The sequence below is a fragment of the Phalaenopsis equestris genome, unplaced genomic scaffold (genome assembly GCF_001263595.1).
Source record: "Phalaenopsis equestris unplaced genomic scaffold, ASM126359v1 Scaffold000297, whole genome shotgun sequence".
NCBI classification, from domain to species: domain Eukaryota; kingdom Viridiplantae; phylum Streptophyta; class Magnoliopsida; order Asparagales; family Orchidaceae; genus Phalaenopsis; species Phalaenopsis equestris.
In genome coordinates this window covers 2,450,450-2,464,306 of record NW_018164739.1, presented here as the reverse complement: position 1 = coordinate 2,464,306, position 13,857 = coordinate 2,450,450, and the positions used below count along the sequence as shown (strand labels likewise).

Genomic DNA, 13,857 nt, shown 5'->3' with positions numbered 1-13,857 from the left:
AGGCGGTCTTCGTCTTCCATTCTGAGAGAAAACGCCCCCTTGCTGTCAATCATGCTTGCCCTTTAATTCCTCCTCACTCTTTCTTCTGCTGGGAGCCGATTTCCCGTCATCGGCCGACATTTCCCCCTCCCCTTTCGCGGGAGTCTTCGACGGAACCCTAGTTAATTGGAAAACGATATCTGCCAGCCGGGGCATCCCGTTGGAGAGTGGTAACTCCCGCAGAGAGTGGCAATCAGCGGAATTACTTAGGTTTATGATACTCCTAATTCGAGGCATTTGATTTTTTAGTCATGCATCTTATGTAAACCATGGCGTCTCATTGTATCCGTCATTTCTGGAACCGGTGCGAATACTGCCCTAATCAATTTAATCGTTTTCAGGTGTATGCTCTCTAGGCCATCCATTGTACAAGAAGGGATTGCTTCTTTTCTTTAGCTCATTCTTATGGCCGGCCAGTGCTCTTCTCGGACACTCACATGTTTATTAGGAGTTCTGAGAGCTTCTTGCTGGAGCCATTTCGTTTTTGTTTTTGCCGGTATGGTTGGGAATGTGCGAATTCTCTGGTATTTGCTTGCCGTTTTCTTTTATTTTTTAGCATTTGGAATCTGATATCCATAGAGCCGGACGTATTTCGTTTTGTTTTTGTTTTAACAAGATCATGATGTTGACGGTAATGCCGAGCGTGGCCATGAAGGCAAGTTTTATGAGGGATTTTGATTTTCCTACATAGTTTTTTTCGTTCTTTCGAATCTTCTTCTTCTCCGAGCATTCAGTATTTTAAATCTATTGGAAGAAATGTATTTGAAATCCAAGGACGGGTTCATTTTTTCTTAAATTTACAGTGGTCATTGTCATCAGTGAATATAAGTGTAGATTTTTTATTGCTATATTATAAAAATGGCTAATTTTCTTCGTAGTTATTATATAGCATTAACGATTTAAAACCTCGGGTGCTTGCTGCTTGAAATTCAGAAACTTTTATGTTTCTTAAGATAATAAAGTAGAAAATGTCAAAAGGAAGTGGCTTGTATTTGTATGTTCCAGAATTGGAATAAATTTAACAATCATGCATCATATGTTCTGGTTTGCAACGTGTTTATGGAAAGCAAAGATGGAATAGAAAATATGCATATGGAAAACATTAAACGTGTACAGCATTCCTATACTGATGTTAGCAAATTAAGAATAAGGGGAAAATTTTCTATATATAGAAAATTTTTACATGGACAATCCAATGTAATTCAAACCTAGATAAATTCTAATAAGTTGATAAAATCTATGCCTTTCACTCTTTTATTTTTTTTTTCATTTATTTATTTCAAGGTAAAATTAACAGTACATTATCTAATTTTTATCAATATATCGTCAAATAACTTTTTTGTTAATAGTCAGATTTGATTTGCACTCAATTTGAGTGTTGAGGTAAGAGGTGAGGGGGATATAGATGGAGAGAAAATATGCAATTATTTTTCTTTTAGTCGGTGTTTTGAGAGAGGAATGAAAATTAGTCTTCTCATTTTTAACTGAGTCGAAGCGTTGTGATTAATATCTCATGTATACCGTTTTTGGATTAAGTGCTTCAAATAATATAGCTAATTTTTAATATTGATAAGATAACAGTCTATTTTATGTTCTTTGCTAATTATTTAAATTAACTGACACTTTAATTGATATTCATTGTCTAATTATCTTATCTAAATTGTTCTATAGTAAGCTTTATTAAATCTTAATTAGTTTATATTTAGCTAAAATTAAATAAAAAAATGAATTAAAAACTTATTATTGTTACTGGCTAATTAAGAAACTAATTGCATCTGAGTTAGTTTTTTTAAAAATTAGTTAATCCTCAAGAAGAATGAATAGTAAGCTAGGATTGAGGAATTAACTTATGTTCTTTCATCAAAGCAAGGGTAGTTCAGCTATTACAAGACATTTACTCTCACTAATCTATTTCTCTCTGATTTATGCTTATTTTGGGAGAGGAATCAGCTCCTCTTTATTGAACTTTCCTCTCTTTTATTCTCTTTTCTTCTTATCTCAAGCTCCTAATCAAGAGAAAGCAACAAATTTCCTTGCAAATCTCTTCTCCTCTCCAAATTTGGACGAACAATTACAGTATAAACTAAATAAAAGATAGCTTTATTGCAGAAAGTAAAAAACGTAAAATGAATTGAAAGCTAGAAATAAGCCAAAAACACTACATTAGTCTATGAAAGGTTAGAATAATCTCTAGATGTTTTTAAAGCATGTCTTGTACTCTTTAGTCTGTATTTTTAATGTTCCATAGTTTGTTTGTCCTTCTCTATCCATAATATATTTTATCAATCTCTTTAACTAGTTCATTTTTCAGTTGGAGGTGGTCCGGAAGGCATTATCCATTGAAGATTTATTTTGTTTTTCATCACCCTTCAAGCTTAACATTGTGTCATCATGAAGAAACAAGCTGCAGCAATTCCTAGTTATGGGAAGACCACAGGTCCTGTAACACGAGCTAAAGCTGGCACATTAGCTTCTCATGGCAGGATAGCGCTGGCCAGACCACCGCTAAAATCAGATAAAAAGGAAAGATTGATTGGAAGAAGAAAGAGGGTGGAATCAGATGAGAACAGTTGTGCTATGCCTTGTGTTTCAGTTTCACAGAACAACAAAAGAGAAGTGCTTAAGGATATCTCAGATTTATGCTGTGGGAATTCTCGCAGAAATTGCTTAAATGCGGCAAAAATGCAGGTAACCCATGGTTCCACTTTGTTTTTATACTGGTATAACTTCAAATTGAGTATTTTTTATATAATCATGGATTTATCATGCAAAAGTTTTATCGTTTTATTTCCCTCTTATCTGCTTAAATGTGGATTTTGGTCTTTTTTAATTTTTCTGTTCAGATCAAGGCTTGCACACAGCAAGCCATCTCAGGACAATCTAAAGCTAGAACAATGTCTAACTACAAATGGCTAAAAAATTCCCCTGACGCTTCTGCCAGTAGCATGCTATCTCTTGATGATGTTAACAATGGAAAAGAAGAACTGCAGAATGTGAAGATTTTTGAACGAAAAGATAGCACCGGTTCAATTTGCACGAATGGCAGTCTGTTCCCCGAGACCTCATTTCCTGCAGTAATGGTGGAGGGAAATAGATTAGGAGAAAGCCGCAAGAAAGATAACGGTTAGCACTCTTTGGGTGTCTAGTAGATGTGCTAATTTTAGTGGTTACATGATTAACCTGAACACGGCTTTCTTGATTTTAGTTTTAATTTGATAGTTTATTAGTTAATTGAAGCGTCTTATAAGTCATTGCAACATTGATGTGTTAGTCTACATGATTGGCCTGAACATTATAGTAATGATTGATTTTCATTTCAATTTGTTTTTTTATCTTTATTAATACTTATAAAAGCCTAATGTGCACGTGCCATACTCGCTTTTTGGTTTATTTCACAGTGGTTCTTCTCACATTAATAATTCTTTGAAATTCTGAATGTAGTTAAAGGCACTCTTTCTGATGATCCAGACAGCTTAAGTTGCTCGGGAGTTCAAAATATTGATTCTGACAATTCAAACCCTCAAATGTGCAGCCTCTATGCCAATGCTATTCATTATAATCTTCGTACCGCTGAGGTGATATATATTTCTTCTTTACTTTGAAATGACAAAATGAATTTGTTACTATCATTTGATCCTTTTTGTCCAAAGTGTAGGCCTTTTAGAAACAAATTATGGCCTTTTTTATCGAGTTAATTTTGATTGTTAAATTCTATTACAATTGCATGTTTTTTGTTCAGCCCAACTCGTGATTCACTATATGAGTTTTTTTCCCCCTCAGCTTATCCAGAGACCTTCATCAAATTTCTTGGAAACTGTGCAGCGAGATATCACTCAGAGAATGAGAGGCATCTTAATTGACTGGCTGGTTGAGGTATTTTGTAGTTTGTTTAATGAGGTCTATATTTTTTTCAAAGCTTGTATAGTGTACAATGAGTTTGCATACCTTTATTGCATTTTTAACATGCTAGCATTGCATGTTTAACATGCTAACGCTTTAATTTCCACCTAGAGATGTTAACTAAATCTAAATTTGTTTTGAACATTGGGCTTAAGTAAGCTTACGTTAACACTGAATTTTTATAATTCAGCTGAAACAAGCCCACATCAACAAGAGAGGAGAACGGATCCAATTGCTATTAAAAAAATCACAATCACTATGCATAACTAAAGAACATTTACTAACCCTTATCAAGATAATTTATAAAACTTAACTTTGAACAAAGAAGGGCATTAAACAAATGTTAGAAAATTACCTACTTCAAAAGTTTCTGAGAAAAGTATGAACATTTCTTTAAGATGTTTGTTCAAACTCCTGAAAATGAACTTGTTATTATTTATATCTCCTCTCCTCTCTTTCTTCTAAATTTCTTTTTAAATCCTTACAAAACACCCAACATTGCCTCATGCTTCTGTATCAATTAAGCTTTCATGCATCAACTTATATAGCTACCAACTCAATGCAAAATCACCTTACTCGTTTTCAAGCTTTTACACAATAAACTTGATACTTAGATCATCATGTAATTCATGCATAAATACTAAGACGATGCTGAACAAATTCCCTGATCCATTTTATTTTCAAGATTTTATGAAAAAATCTTCGAACATTACATGTCATATTTTTCATGCAAGGCATTGAGTCGATACCTAACAAATCTCTCCATTGACTTAATATTATAGCAAAAGCCATATCTACTTTGTGACTCATCATCCCTTTGCCTTGAATGGTTCAATGTTACGATTTGGTACTGGAAATGACTGCAACACTTGATTGATCTTCTTGTCTCTTAAGGTCTTCTCCTTCATTTATGCCTTTATTTGCTTTTTAGCACTTTTTGTAGTTTGGAAGCTGTCTTTCCTCTTCTCCAAATCGTGTTCCTGCGCAAAGTTATCGAATATAAGACATCAACGCTCAATGTTGCACTTTGCATCATATAAAGTCTACTAGCTTATTTTCCTACAGGACAACCAAAGCAACCTTATAAATCATAAGGGTACTACCATCACTAGAAAACTTACGTTTTGCAATGAGAGCACTTAAGAATATTAGTTTTTTTTTTTTTTTTTAATTTGGTAGATATGTCACTCTAGGTAGTGATATATTCACACTATCATGTGCCTTTCAGTGTTAGAACCTCTACTTTTGCACCCAAATTTGCTTTCTATCTAAACGGAACTTCTAGAACTTGACTCGTATAATGAAAACTTCTCCAAAATAAAGTGATTATGAGCTTAACAAATTGAGTGCATAATCCATCGCTCCTTGCATGTATCTCCATTAATCACCAAAAAACCATCCCCGATGTCCAAACCAAAACAATGTGTAACTACACTTGCAACTTTTAACTGTCATTTCTAGTTGTAATTTGCACATTGCTCTCTTCAGAGTTCAGAGTATGGCAACTTTTTTTTTTTTTTTATGTTACCTTTCATCTTTTAATACCCATGCTTATGGGATCTCCACCTAGTAATAAACCTTTAGCTAGTTAATCATCACTATAGTGTTTAGCAATCACTTCCTTTTAAAGAAGTGAGTTCTTGAAACCTTCAAAGCTTATTGTATCACATTCACAGATCATGATGTTCCCAAAGTGCTTATAAGGAGGTAAAGTGCATAACACAACAAAGCTTGAACTTCATCATTAACAAAATCAGTATTCCTCAAATCTTAAATGATGAATTTAAATTGATTTAGATGGATTTAATGGGTATATCACTCTACATGCAAAGCAAGTAGGGTTTTTACATTTAATTGTGTGTTGTAAATTTTATTAGCCATATATAATAACTTCAACTTGAACCGCATTTTATTATAGTTGTTTTCTTGATGTATTAAACCACCTCATATGTTAGTTCTCCATAACTTAGAACTCTTTGAGCCATCAAATTTATTTAATCTTGAACTTCATGATCATCATATTCTTTAAAAGACTTTGTTTCAATTTTTGTTGTTAAGAAAATAGTATAACTTCATGCTAGGGAAGTGTTAGTCCAGTTGCAAGCTTGACGAACCACAAACTAACTACAAAAAAGGTCCAACAAAATGGAAGAATACCAAATTTTTTTCTACATGATAAGAGAGAAGATTCAATTTACTAGAAAAGTAGTACAATAGAAGAACATTCAACGGTTCTTCCCAAAATCCAAGTGCACTTTTGTTTAGCAATAGAAGAGTTTCACGATGATTGTTGGTTAATAAAATACTTGGAAATTATATATATCAAAAGCTTCTCAAAATGATACAAAAAAGTTCGTTGAGATAACGCTTTCAACTCTTGAAAATTAATTTCTTATGATTGCCGTCTTTTTATTTCTCTTCTTCCCATCTTTCTTTTCTTCTCAATTCCATCATAAAAACTCAAGATTATCTCATACTTTTATGCCAATTAAACTGCCATGCGTGAACATATATAGCCACCTACCAATTGCAAAATTACCTCAATTCCTACAAAATCATCGACCTTTTATGAAGCTTTCACACAAAGAACTTGTTACATACCGCATCACGTATCACACACATGAATATTCAATCAATGTTGAACAAATTTCCTAACCCATTTTCAAGTTTCACTCAAGAAGCTTCGAACTTACCTCACCGTATGATTTAAGTCGATACCTAAGAGTGTGTTTTGTAATGATCAAAAGCGCCATTTTTTAACTAGAGAAATCAGTTCTCTATTTTTTGTGTGACAATTCTTGTTATAAGGGGTCTACTAGTCATTATCATAATTAAAATGTACGATTCATGGTTGTAACCTAGTTTGTTTTTTCCTTTATGTGGAGACATTGCTTATAGTTTATGTTTTGTTTTCAGGTTGCTGAGGAATATAGGCTTGTTCCTGATACACTTTATCTGACTGTTTATCTCATTGATTGCTTTCTTTCTCAAAACTATATTGAAAGGCAAAGGTTGCAGCTTCTTGGTGTAACATGCATGTTGATTTCATCGTAAGTTTCCTTGTATGGCTTAATTTACTCTTTTATATTATGCTTTCCAAAGATTTTGATTGTTCATGCCTCGTAGTTGACTTATTTTGTCTGAAGCTATATAAAATTCACTTACGTCCTCATTTTTCTATTAGCTTTAGCTTTAAAATAATTTAAAAAAAAAAACTACTTAGAACTTCATGGACTCATTCCTTTGGATTGAGAAGCTATAATTTAAGGTTTAATTAACATCTAGGTTTTAGTCGATACCTTTGGGCTTATTCGGATTCTTGCAATATTGTAAATTTGAATTATGAATTTGTTTTCTTCATTTTTGCTCTGTCACTTTATTGTAGACTGAGACTTTGATGGCAGTTTCTTTTACCTTGTATTTTTCTTATGTAGAAAATATGAAGAAATTTGTGCTCCTCGTGTTGAAGAATTTTGCTTTATCACAGATAACACTTACACCAAAGAAGATGTACGTTTATCCTGTTTCCTCTTGGAATGATATTGCAATCTGACTACGAAAAATTTTTATGGCATAAACCAAACAGAAAAAGAGAAAATTCAATGTACCATAATCCTTGGTTGCCCTTTTCACTTGTAGGTTCTTGAAATGGAGATTCAAGTACTCGACTACTTGGGATTTAGGCTGTCTTTTCCTACAATAAAAACATTTTTAAGGTTTGTGTAACCTAGTGTATGCTAGATTTATGATGGTTCATATTTAATATCATAATACTATTTCACTTACAGGAGATTCCTCAGAGCTGCGCAATCAACTTGCAAGGTAGGTTTATATATTAATGTCATAATTACATATATGTTTCGTACATTTTTCACATGGATATGTACATTAGATATTATTGATATATCATATACAGTGATGCTTGAATACCTAAGGTTGTTTCAATATATTTGGTTGGCAATGGCAAAGCTCAGTCTATTTTACAAGAATTTTTTGCCTATGATTGTTCATAATGAATTTCATGGTGCGTGTGTGCATATAAGAGTTATATTCAATTGAGAAAATGATTTATAAAGAAATTTAATATTGTCGTCTGTCTCCCTCAATAGCTCGTTCTAACTCGTGCTTGGCCTCTGCCATCCTCTTCAATTCTATCCAAGAACCTTTTTTACCAATCCAATCTCTTAAAATCTTATTAGTTGAAAAAAGTTCAACCCTTCTTATTGCACGGGTTGTTTGGAATCACTTTTATTTTCTATTTCTTATTTTAATATTTTATTTTATTTTGTTTATGTTTTGATTTAAAATAAAATATGTTTGGTGATAATATTTATTTTTAAAAATGCTAAATATTTATTAAAGTTGTTTTAAGTATTTTTAAAAATAATTTAGTTTATATTTGAAAATAAAAAATAAAAATATACAAACGGTACATTTGATAGACTTATTTTAAAAACATAAGTAAAAAAAAATGATTTGAAGCATACCTTAAATTTTTTAACAAAATCCTTCCTATCACTGACACTTGTTTTCTCTTTTTTGGGTCTCCCATTCTATCCTCTGCACAACAACATCTTTATACTTAGCTTTTGAAGGAGATAAACTCACTCAAAATTTGTCAATGGCTTCACACAAATGTGTTTAATGTAGCTTATGAAGGATAATAGCAATTTCATTAGGATATTTTGTTTCTTTACGTGATTAATTTAATTATTATTATTGTTATTGTCATATTGAAATTTAAGTATTGGTTGTAATATTTTGGACATATAAGTTACGTTAGTAATAATTAGTAGTAATTATTGTTCATCAACAATTGGTTAACCCTCTCAATGCCAAAAGTGCACCAACCCATGATTGTATTCATGATCATTTGTATAAAAATAATATTAAATGCACTTATGTAGTAATTTATCCATGTGCAAACATCTTGGGTATGATAATACATTGGCTAAGGATGACTTTTTAGTCGTTTATCTTTTCCTCTTTATATTTGCATATATGTAGTTGGTTTTTCTAGAATGCCCACCCCAAGTGGCAAAAATATGCACCAACCCATCAAAATTCATTGATTTCTAAAAGACTTATCATTATATGGATCGTATGCTCTGTAAGTCCCTATTTAAAATGTCCTAGCGACCTACACATCTATTGTGAGTAGGCATAGGCATTTTATATTTATAACAAAAGTATTTAATAGGTATTTAATAATTGATAGGATTAGCCAATATTTAACAAGTTTTAAGTCAAGGCAAGGTCAATGTTTAACAAAAAAATGTGCAATTTAGTCAAGTTAGTTACTTTGAAACTCTGTAGATTAATTATTACTTTTATGAAATAAATCTCTAGAGATAAAAAAATTAATCCTAAAATTTATCATTAAAGTCTACTAAATCAACATCTAAATTTAATAATAATAATAATAATAATAATAAATAAATAAATAAATAAATAAAATATTTAAAATACTTGCGGAAAATGCAAATGAGTGAAGGTTTGAGCGATAAAGAACAAAACTTGAAGAGTTGAAGAGCAGAAGAGATGAACAATTCACAGAGGCTGCGAAGGTTCTCTATCGAGGATGAAGATGGAGGTTAGAGAGAGAGAGAGGATAATTGATTGTGGGAGAATAAAATTATTTAGGTCTTGTATTTCTTGATTGAAGAGGCGAGAATGACTAGTGGCTACGACTCCTTCAGTTGAATTTCAAGTTGGCATCAACGCGAGATTCTCGTAGCGTTATTTGCGGATAATTGTAGTTCCGTGATTTGCATGAAGGATGAGGCTTTTCAAACCGTAAGGGTTGGGGTTTAGGTAAAATTAATGCTTATTCAATTTAGGCTATTATGCTTGGGTTGCTAAATTCAGTGGTTGGAGGCTTGATGGTTTACAACCAATTTTAATCTCTTTGGCAAGTGTTAAATTTTTGTTATCACATGTTTTACTCCTATAGTTCATGTGCATCTTACAACTTGTCTTAGTCTTCTCTATTTGATGACAGATCCGACTGCGTTTTGTAGACGCAAGTTATTGCCTCAATTTTTTATGACTAGCACAATAGTTGTACACCAGAGCAATTTGGATATTCCTATAGCATATAATTTATTATGCGCCACATAGCTAGTAATAATACAATAATTCATATTAACGATAGAAAAAAAAAAAAATTGTATAATTCAGTAATAATACAATAATAGCACAATGGTGTAACATGCATGTTGATATAATTCATATTAATAATATATTGTATAATTCAGTAATAATACAATAATTCATACAACATAAATAGAGAAAGAAAAAAAAGAATTTTAAGCTATACAATCTCTACTAGCCTTCTAATAATCAACTTATGGCTCTGTACTTGAATCAATTTCTACAAATTCATTTCTCTAATGACACATTTTCTTAGTCACAACGCAACCCAATGAGGCCCTAGCACATAGTGAAGCATATTCGTATCGATCATAGAGTATTGTTATTTCTGATTAGACATAAACCATTGGAGTCATTGCCAATATATACCATTCTTATCAAACATGTAGGACATATTTGAAGGAATATACATAACTATCAAATTATATAAAAACTAAAACAGAGCCATTAATTTTGAATCAGAGAATAACATAAATTAAAACAATTTGACATAATTGTATTATACAATTGATTTGTTTATACAAAGAGAATTATATATAATAATTATGACTTATAATAAAATACCTCACAGAACATAACTCAAAATAAGTCATATTGTTGGATCCCAGATTGTCTTTTGTGAACAAACTTTGAGTGTTATAGCTAAGTAAAGGAGAGAAAAAAAAGTAGAATGGGTTAAGAATTTACTGTCGAGAGTACTGGGGGAGAGAGTCCCATTCTTATGTTTGTCTCCTATTTAAATGAGCATATTTTGTACAATTATATGAAGGAGGGAAGGGCTATGAAAACTGTTCTTAATATGATTAATGCTCTAGTTATCGACAACCTGATTGTCCCCTTGGCTGATGTGCTCGATGCGGAAGCTCTTGAATCTTCCGATTTTCTTTTTTGTCTTAGCAAGGTATCTAGTCAACATCTTGTCTCTGGATTCAAATTCTCTGTTAACCTGATTCATGACTAGCAAGGAGTTAAACCTTACTAGGATGTCCCAGGCACTTATCTCGTAGGTTAGGTGGAGCCCGACGATTAGTGCTTCGTACTCTGTCTGAATGTTTGTGACTTCAAACTCCACCAAGATCGTCTGGTAGAGATGCTCTTTGTCTGGGCTGCATAGGACCGGCCCCAGACTTGTTGTTGCCTGTTTGGAGGCTCCATCGACGTATAATATCCACGTTCTGTCTTCAGTGAAGATTTCCTCTCCTGGCTTCTCTGTCATGGAAAAGTCAGCCAGAAAGTTTGCGATTGCTTGGGCTTTGACTATTGTCTGTGGAATTGGTGATGTTGAATTCGCTGAGTTTACCGCCCACTTTTGTTGTTGACCGAGGTGCTCCAACTAAATGAGTACAAATTTCGATAGATGGTCTGTGATTAGCCGGTTCAGATGCATTTGGAAGTATAGTAAGCCCTCGAGCGGAAATATCAAAGCGAAGGTTAATCTTTCCATAATCGAATACCTAGTTTCGGCGACATGAAACACTCAACTCATGTAGAAGACTGGGCATTGCTTTCTCGCCTCCTCTCGGACCAGAACTGAGCTTACAGCCTCTCGTGCGACTTCGAGGTACAGTGACATCTCCTTCGCTAGCTTCGGGGCTCTGGATTGGTGGTGGGGATACTAAGGAATCTTTCAAGTTTTTGAATGCCTCCTCACATTCGGTCTTCCATTCGAAGCGTTGATTTTTCTTTAGTGTCTTAAAGAACACCACACACTTGTCGCCTGACTTTGGGATGAATTGATTTTCCCGGCTATTCGACCTGTTAATTTAGCAGGGGGTAGGTGTCCTTTGGGCAAGCGGCATTGAGGTTGATGAAGTTGACGCACATCCGCCACTTGTCTTTGGCTTTCTAGACCATGACGACGTTCGAGAGCCAAATTGAGTACTGGACTTCACGGATGTTGTCGACGTCCAGCAGCTTCTGCACGTTGTCGCTATCGGTTCGACCAAAGTTGTGGCAATCGGCTAGATCTTCTGTTGGACCGATCGAGAGTAGGGACCGATGTTTAGCTGGTGGCACGTTGCGTCAAACACTTCCTGGTGCTTCAAAAGCCTCTATATTAGCTGGCTTTTGGATCATGCGTCAAAGCGTTCACTAAATAGGAAAACCTTACCGGGTTCTTTGTTGGGCATATGTACTATAGATCTGGATGTCGAGTGGTTCATGGTCGACGTTCAAGACCGCTCACAAATTGCAGCTTCTAGGCTGTTTCAAGTTCCCCCATACCGTAATCACTTCCCCGTCTCCTGGGAACTTTACTGCCACATGGTAGGTAGGAGTCATGGCTTGGTATATGTTCAGGAGTGGCCGACCGAAGATAGTTTTGTAGGTCGGTGGAGACTCTACCACGAGGAAATTTTTCGTGCTATCATATTGTTTCCCTTGTTCTCCCCAAAAGATGACGGCGACTACAAGGCCCAATGCCTCTTTTCTTTTAGGTCGATCTTATCGAACACTGTTTTGAATATGATATTCATTGAACTTCCTATATCATATGGTAGTTGTTGATTAGTGTTGTAACGACGATCGCCTCATTGTTGGGGTTCCCCATCGATGGGAGATCTACATCTGTAAAGATAATTGGTAAGTGGTTACGTGTATACGGGACGACGGAGCATACCTCTCCCGAATGTTTTCTTTTCAAGCTAGAGGGTTGGGGTCCTCCCTCGAAGATGACAGGTATTATCCTTGGTACCTGAACCTTATTCACCTTGACAGGTCCGTTGGAAGGATCTCTTGTTGGCGCTTTGCCCTGTCGTTGTGTGTGCGCGTCGACTGCAACATACTCTTTGAGCTTCCCAACGCAGAAGAGTTATTCAATCAGGTTTCGGAGGTGACGACACTCCTCGGCGTTGTGACCGTTGTCTTGATGGTACTGACATTTCTTTTTCATATTTCGTAAGGCCGGGGCCGCTGAAAGCGGCAATACCGGTTTGAATTAGTCATTATTTTGGAAGGCCTGAATTATTTTGGCAATCAACACATTGAGGGGTATCAAACCTTACATTTCCCTGTAAACATGCGGATGCTCCTAATATTGAGCCGACAGTTGATCAGAGTATTGCTTTCAGTCATTTCTTTGTTATTCTTGGGTCTGAGAGTTTTTGTTTTGGTGACCGGTGGAGGATTGATTGTCCTTTCCCCTTTGCGATTCGCCTGGTTCTTTTCGCTTTTTTGACGAGTGGTCAAACGATTCTGGCTTACCCTTTGGGGAGCTTTGGAGGTCTTCCTCTGAGAGTATGTGCACATTCGCCATCTTAAATACTTCTGCAAAAGTAGTAGGTTTAAATAGATTTAGGTCATACCATAAACGTTTGCTTCGAACTTCTCACTTCAAGGCTATTTCGGCTATTTCATGCTTTAGATTTTTAACTTTCAGCATCTGGTTCTGGAAGCGGGCGATGTAGGCCCGTAGAGTCTCGCTCTCTCCCTGTTTGATGTCAAGCAAGGTGTTCGAGTTTTTCCTCTGTTTCTGCACGTATGAGAAGTGCAAAATGAAGAGTCTTTTTAAATTAGTTGTAATTTGGGATGATTTCAGTAGGCAGACCATTAAACCATCGAAGGGTCGATTCCTTCAAAATGATTAAGAAGAGACGACATATTATGGGGTCATCGATCGATTAACAACTCGAATGACGCTACGTGGTTGATCGGGTCATGCCTCCCTTTGTAGGAATTCAAGCGAGGGATCCTTAGCTTGGGCGGTGGCATCGCCTCTTTTACTTGGCGAGTAAAAGCCCCTCCTGCCAGTGGCCGGACAGGCACTCG

General features: G+C 34.9%; 1 protein-coding gene across 2 annotated transcripts in view; it reads left to right on the top strand.

The window, feature by feature from the left end:
- Positions 1-13,857, top strand: part of LOC110025329 (cyclin-A2-1-like) — an 18,644-nt gene continuing 4,787 nt past the window's right edge. Inside the window, exons 1-10 of one of the 2 annotated variants that reach the window (XM_020725753.1) lie at positions 1-249; positions 381-535; positions 2,351-2,727; positions 2,883-3,162; positions 3,508-3,614; positions 3,820-3,912; positions 6,856-6,989; positions 7,374-7,449; positions 7,579-7,655; positions 7,728-7,761. In XM_020725753.1, coding sequence (XP_020581412.1) covers positions 2,431-2,727; positions 2,883-3,162; positions 3,508-3,614; positions 3,820-3,912; positions 6,856-6,989; positions 7,374-7,449; positions 7,579-7,655; positions 7,728-7,761 — 1,098 coding nt within the window. In that variant the 5' untranslated portion in view covers positions 1-249; positions 381-535; positions 2,351-2,430. Of the gene's footprint in view, positions 250-380; positions 536-2,350; positions 2,728-2,882; positions 3,163-3,480; positions 3,615-3,819; positions 3,913-6,855; positions 6,990-7,373; positions 7,450-7,578; positions 7,656-7,727; positions 7,762-13,857 lie in introns of both variants that reach the window. The other variant, XM_020725752.1, reaches the window with a different exon arrangement.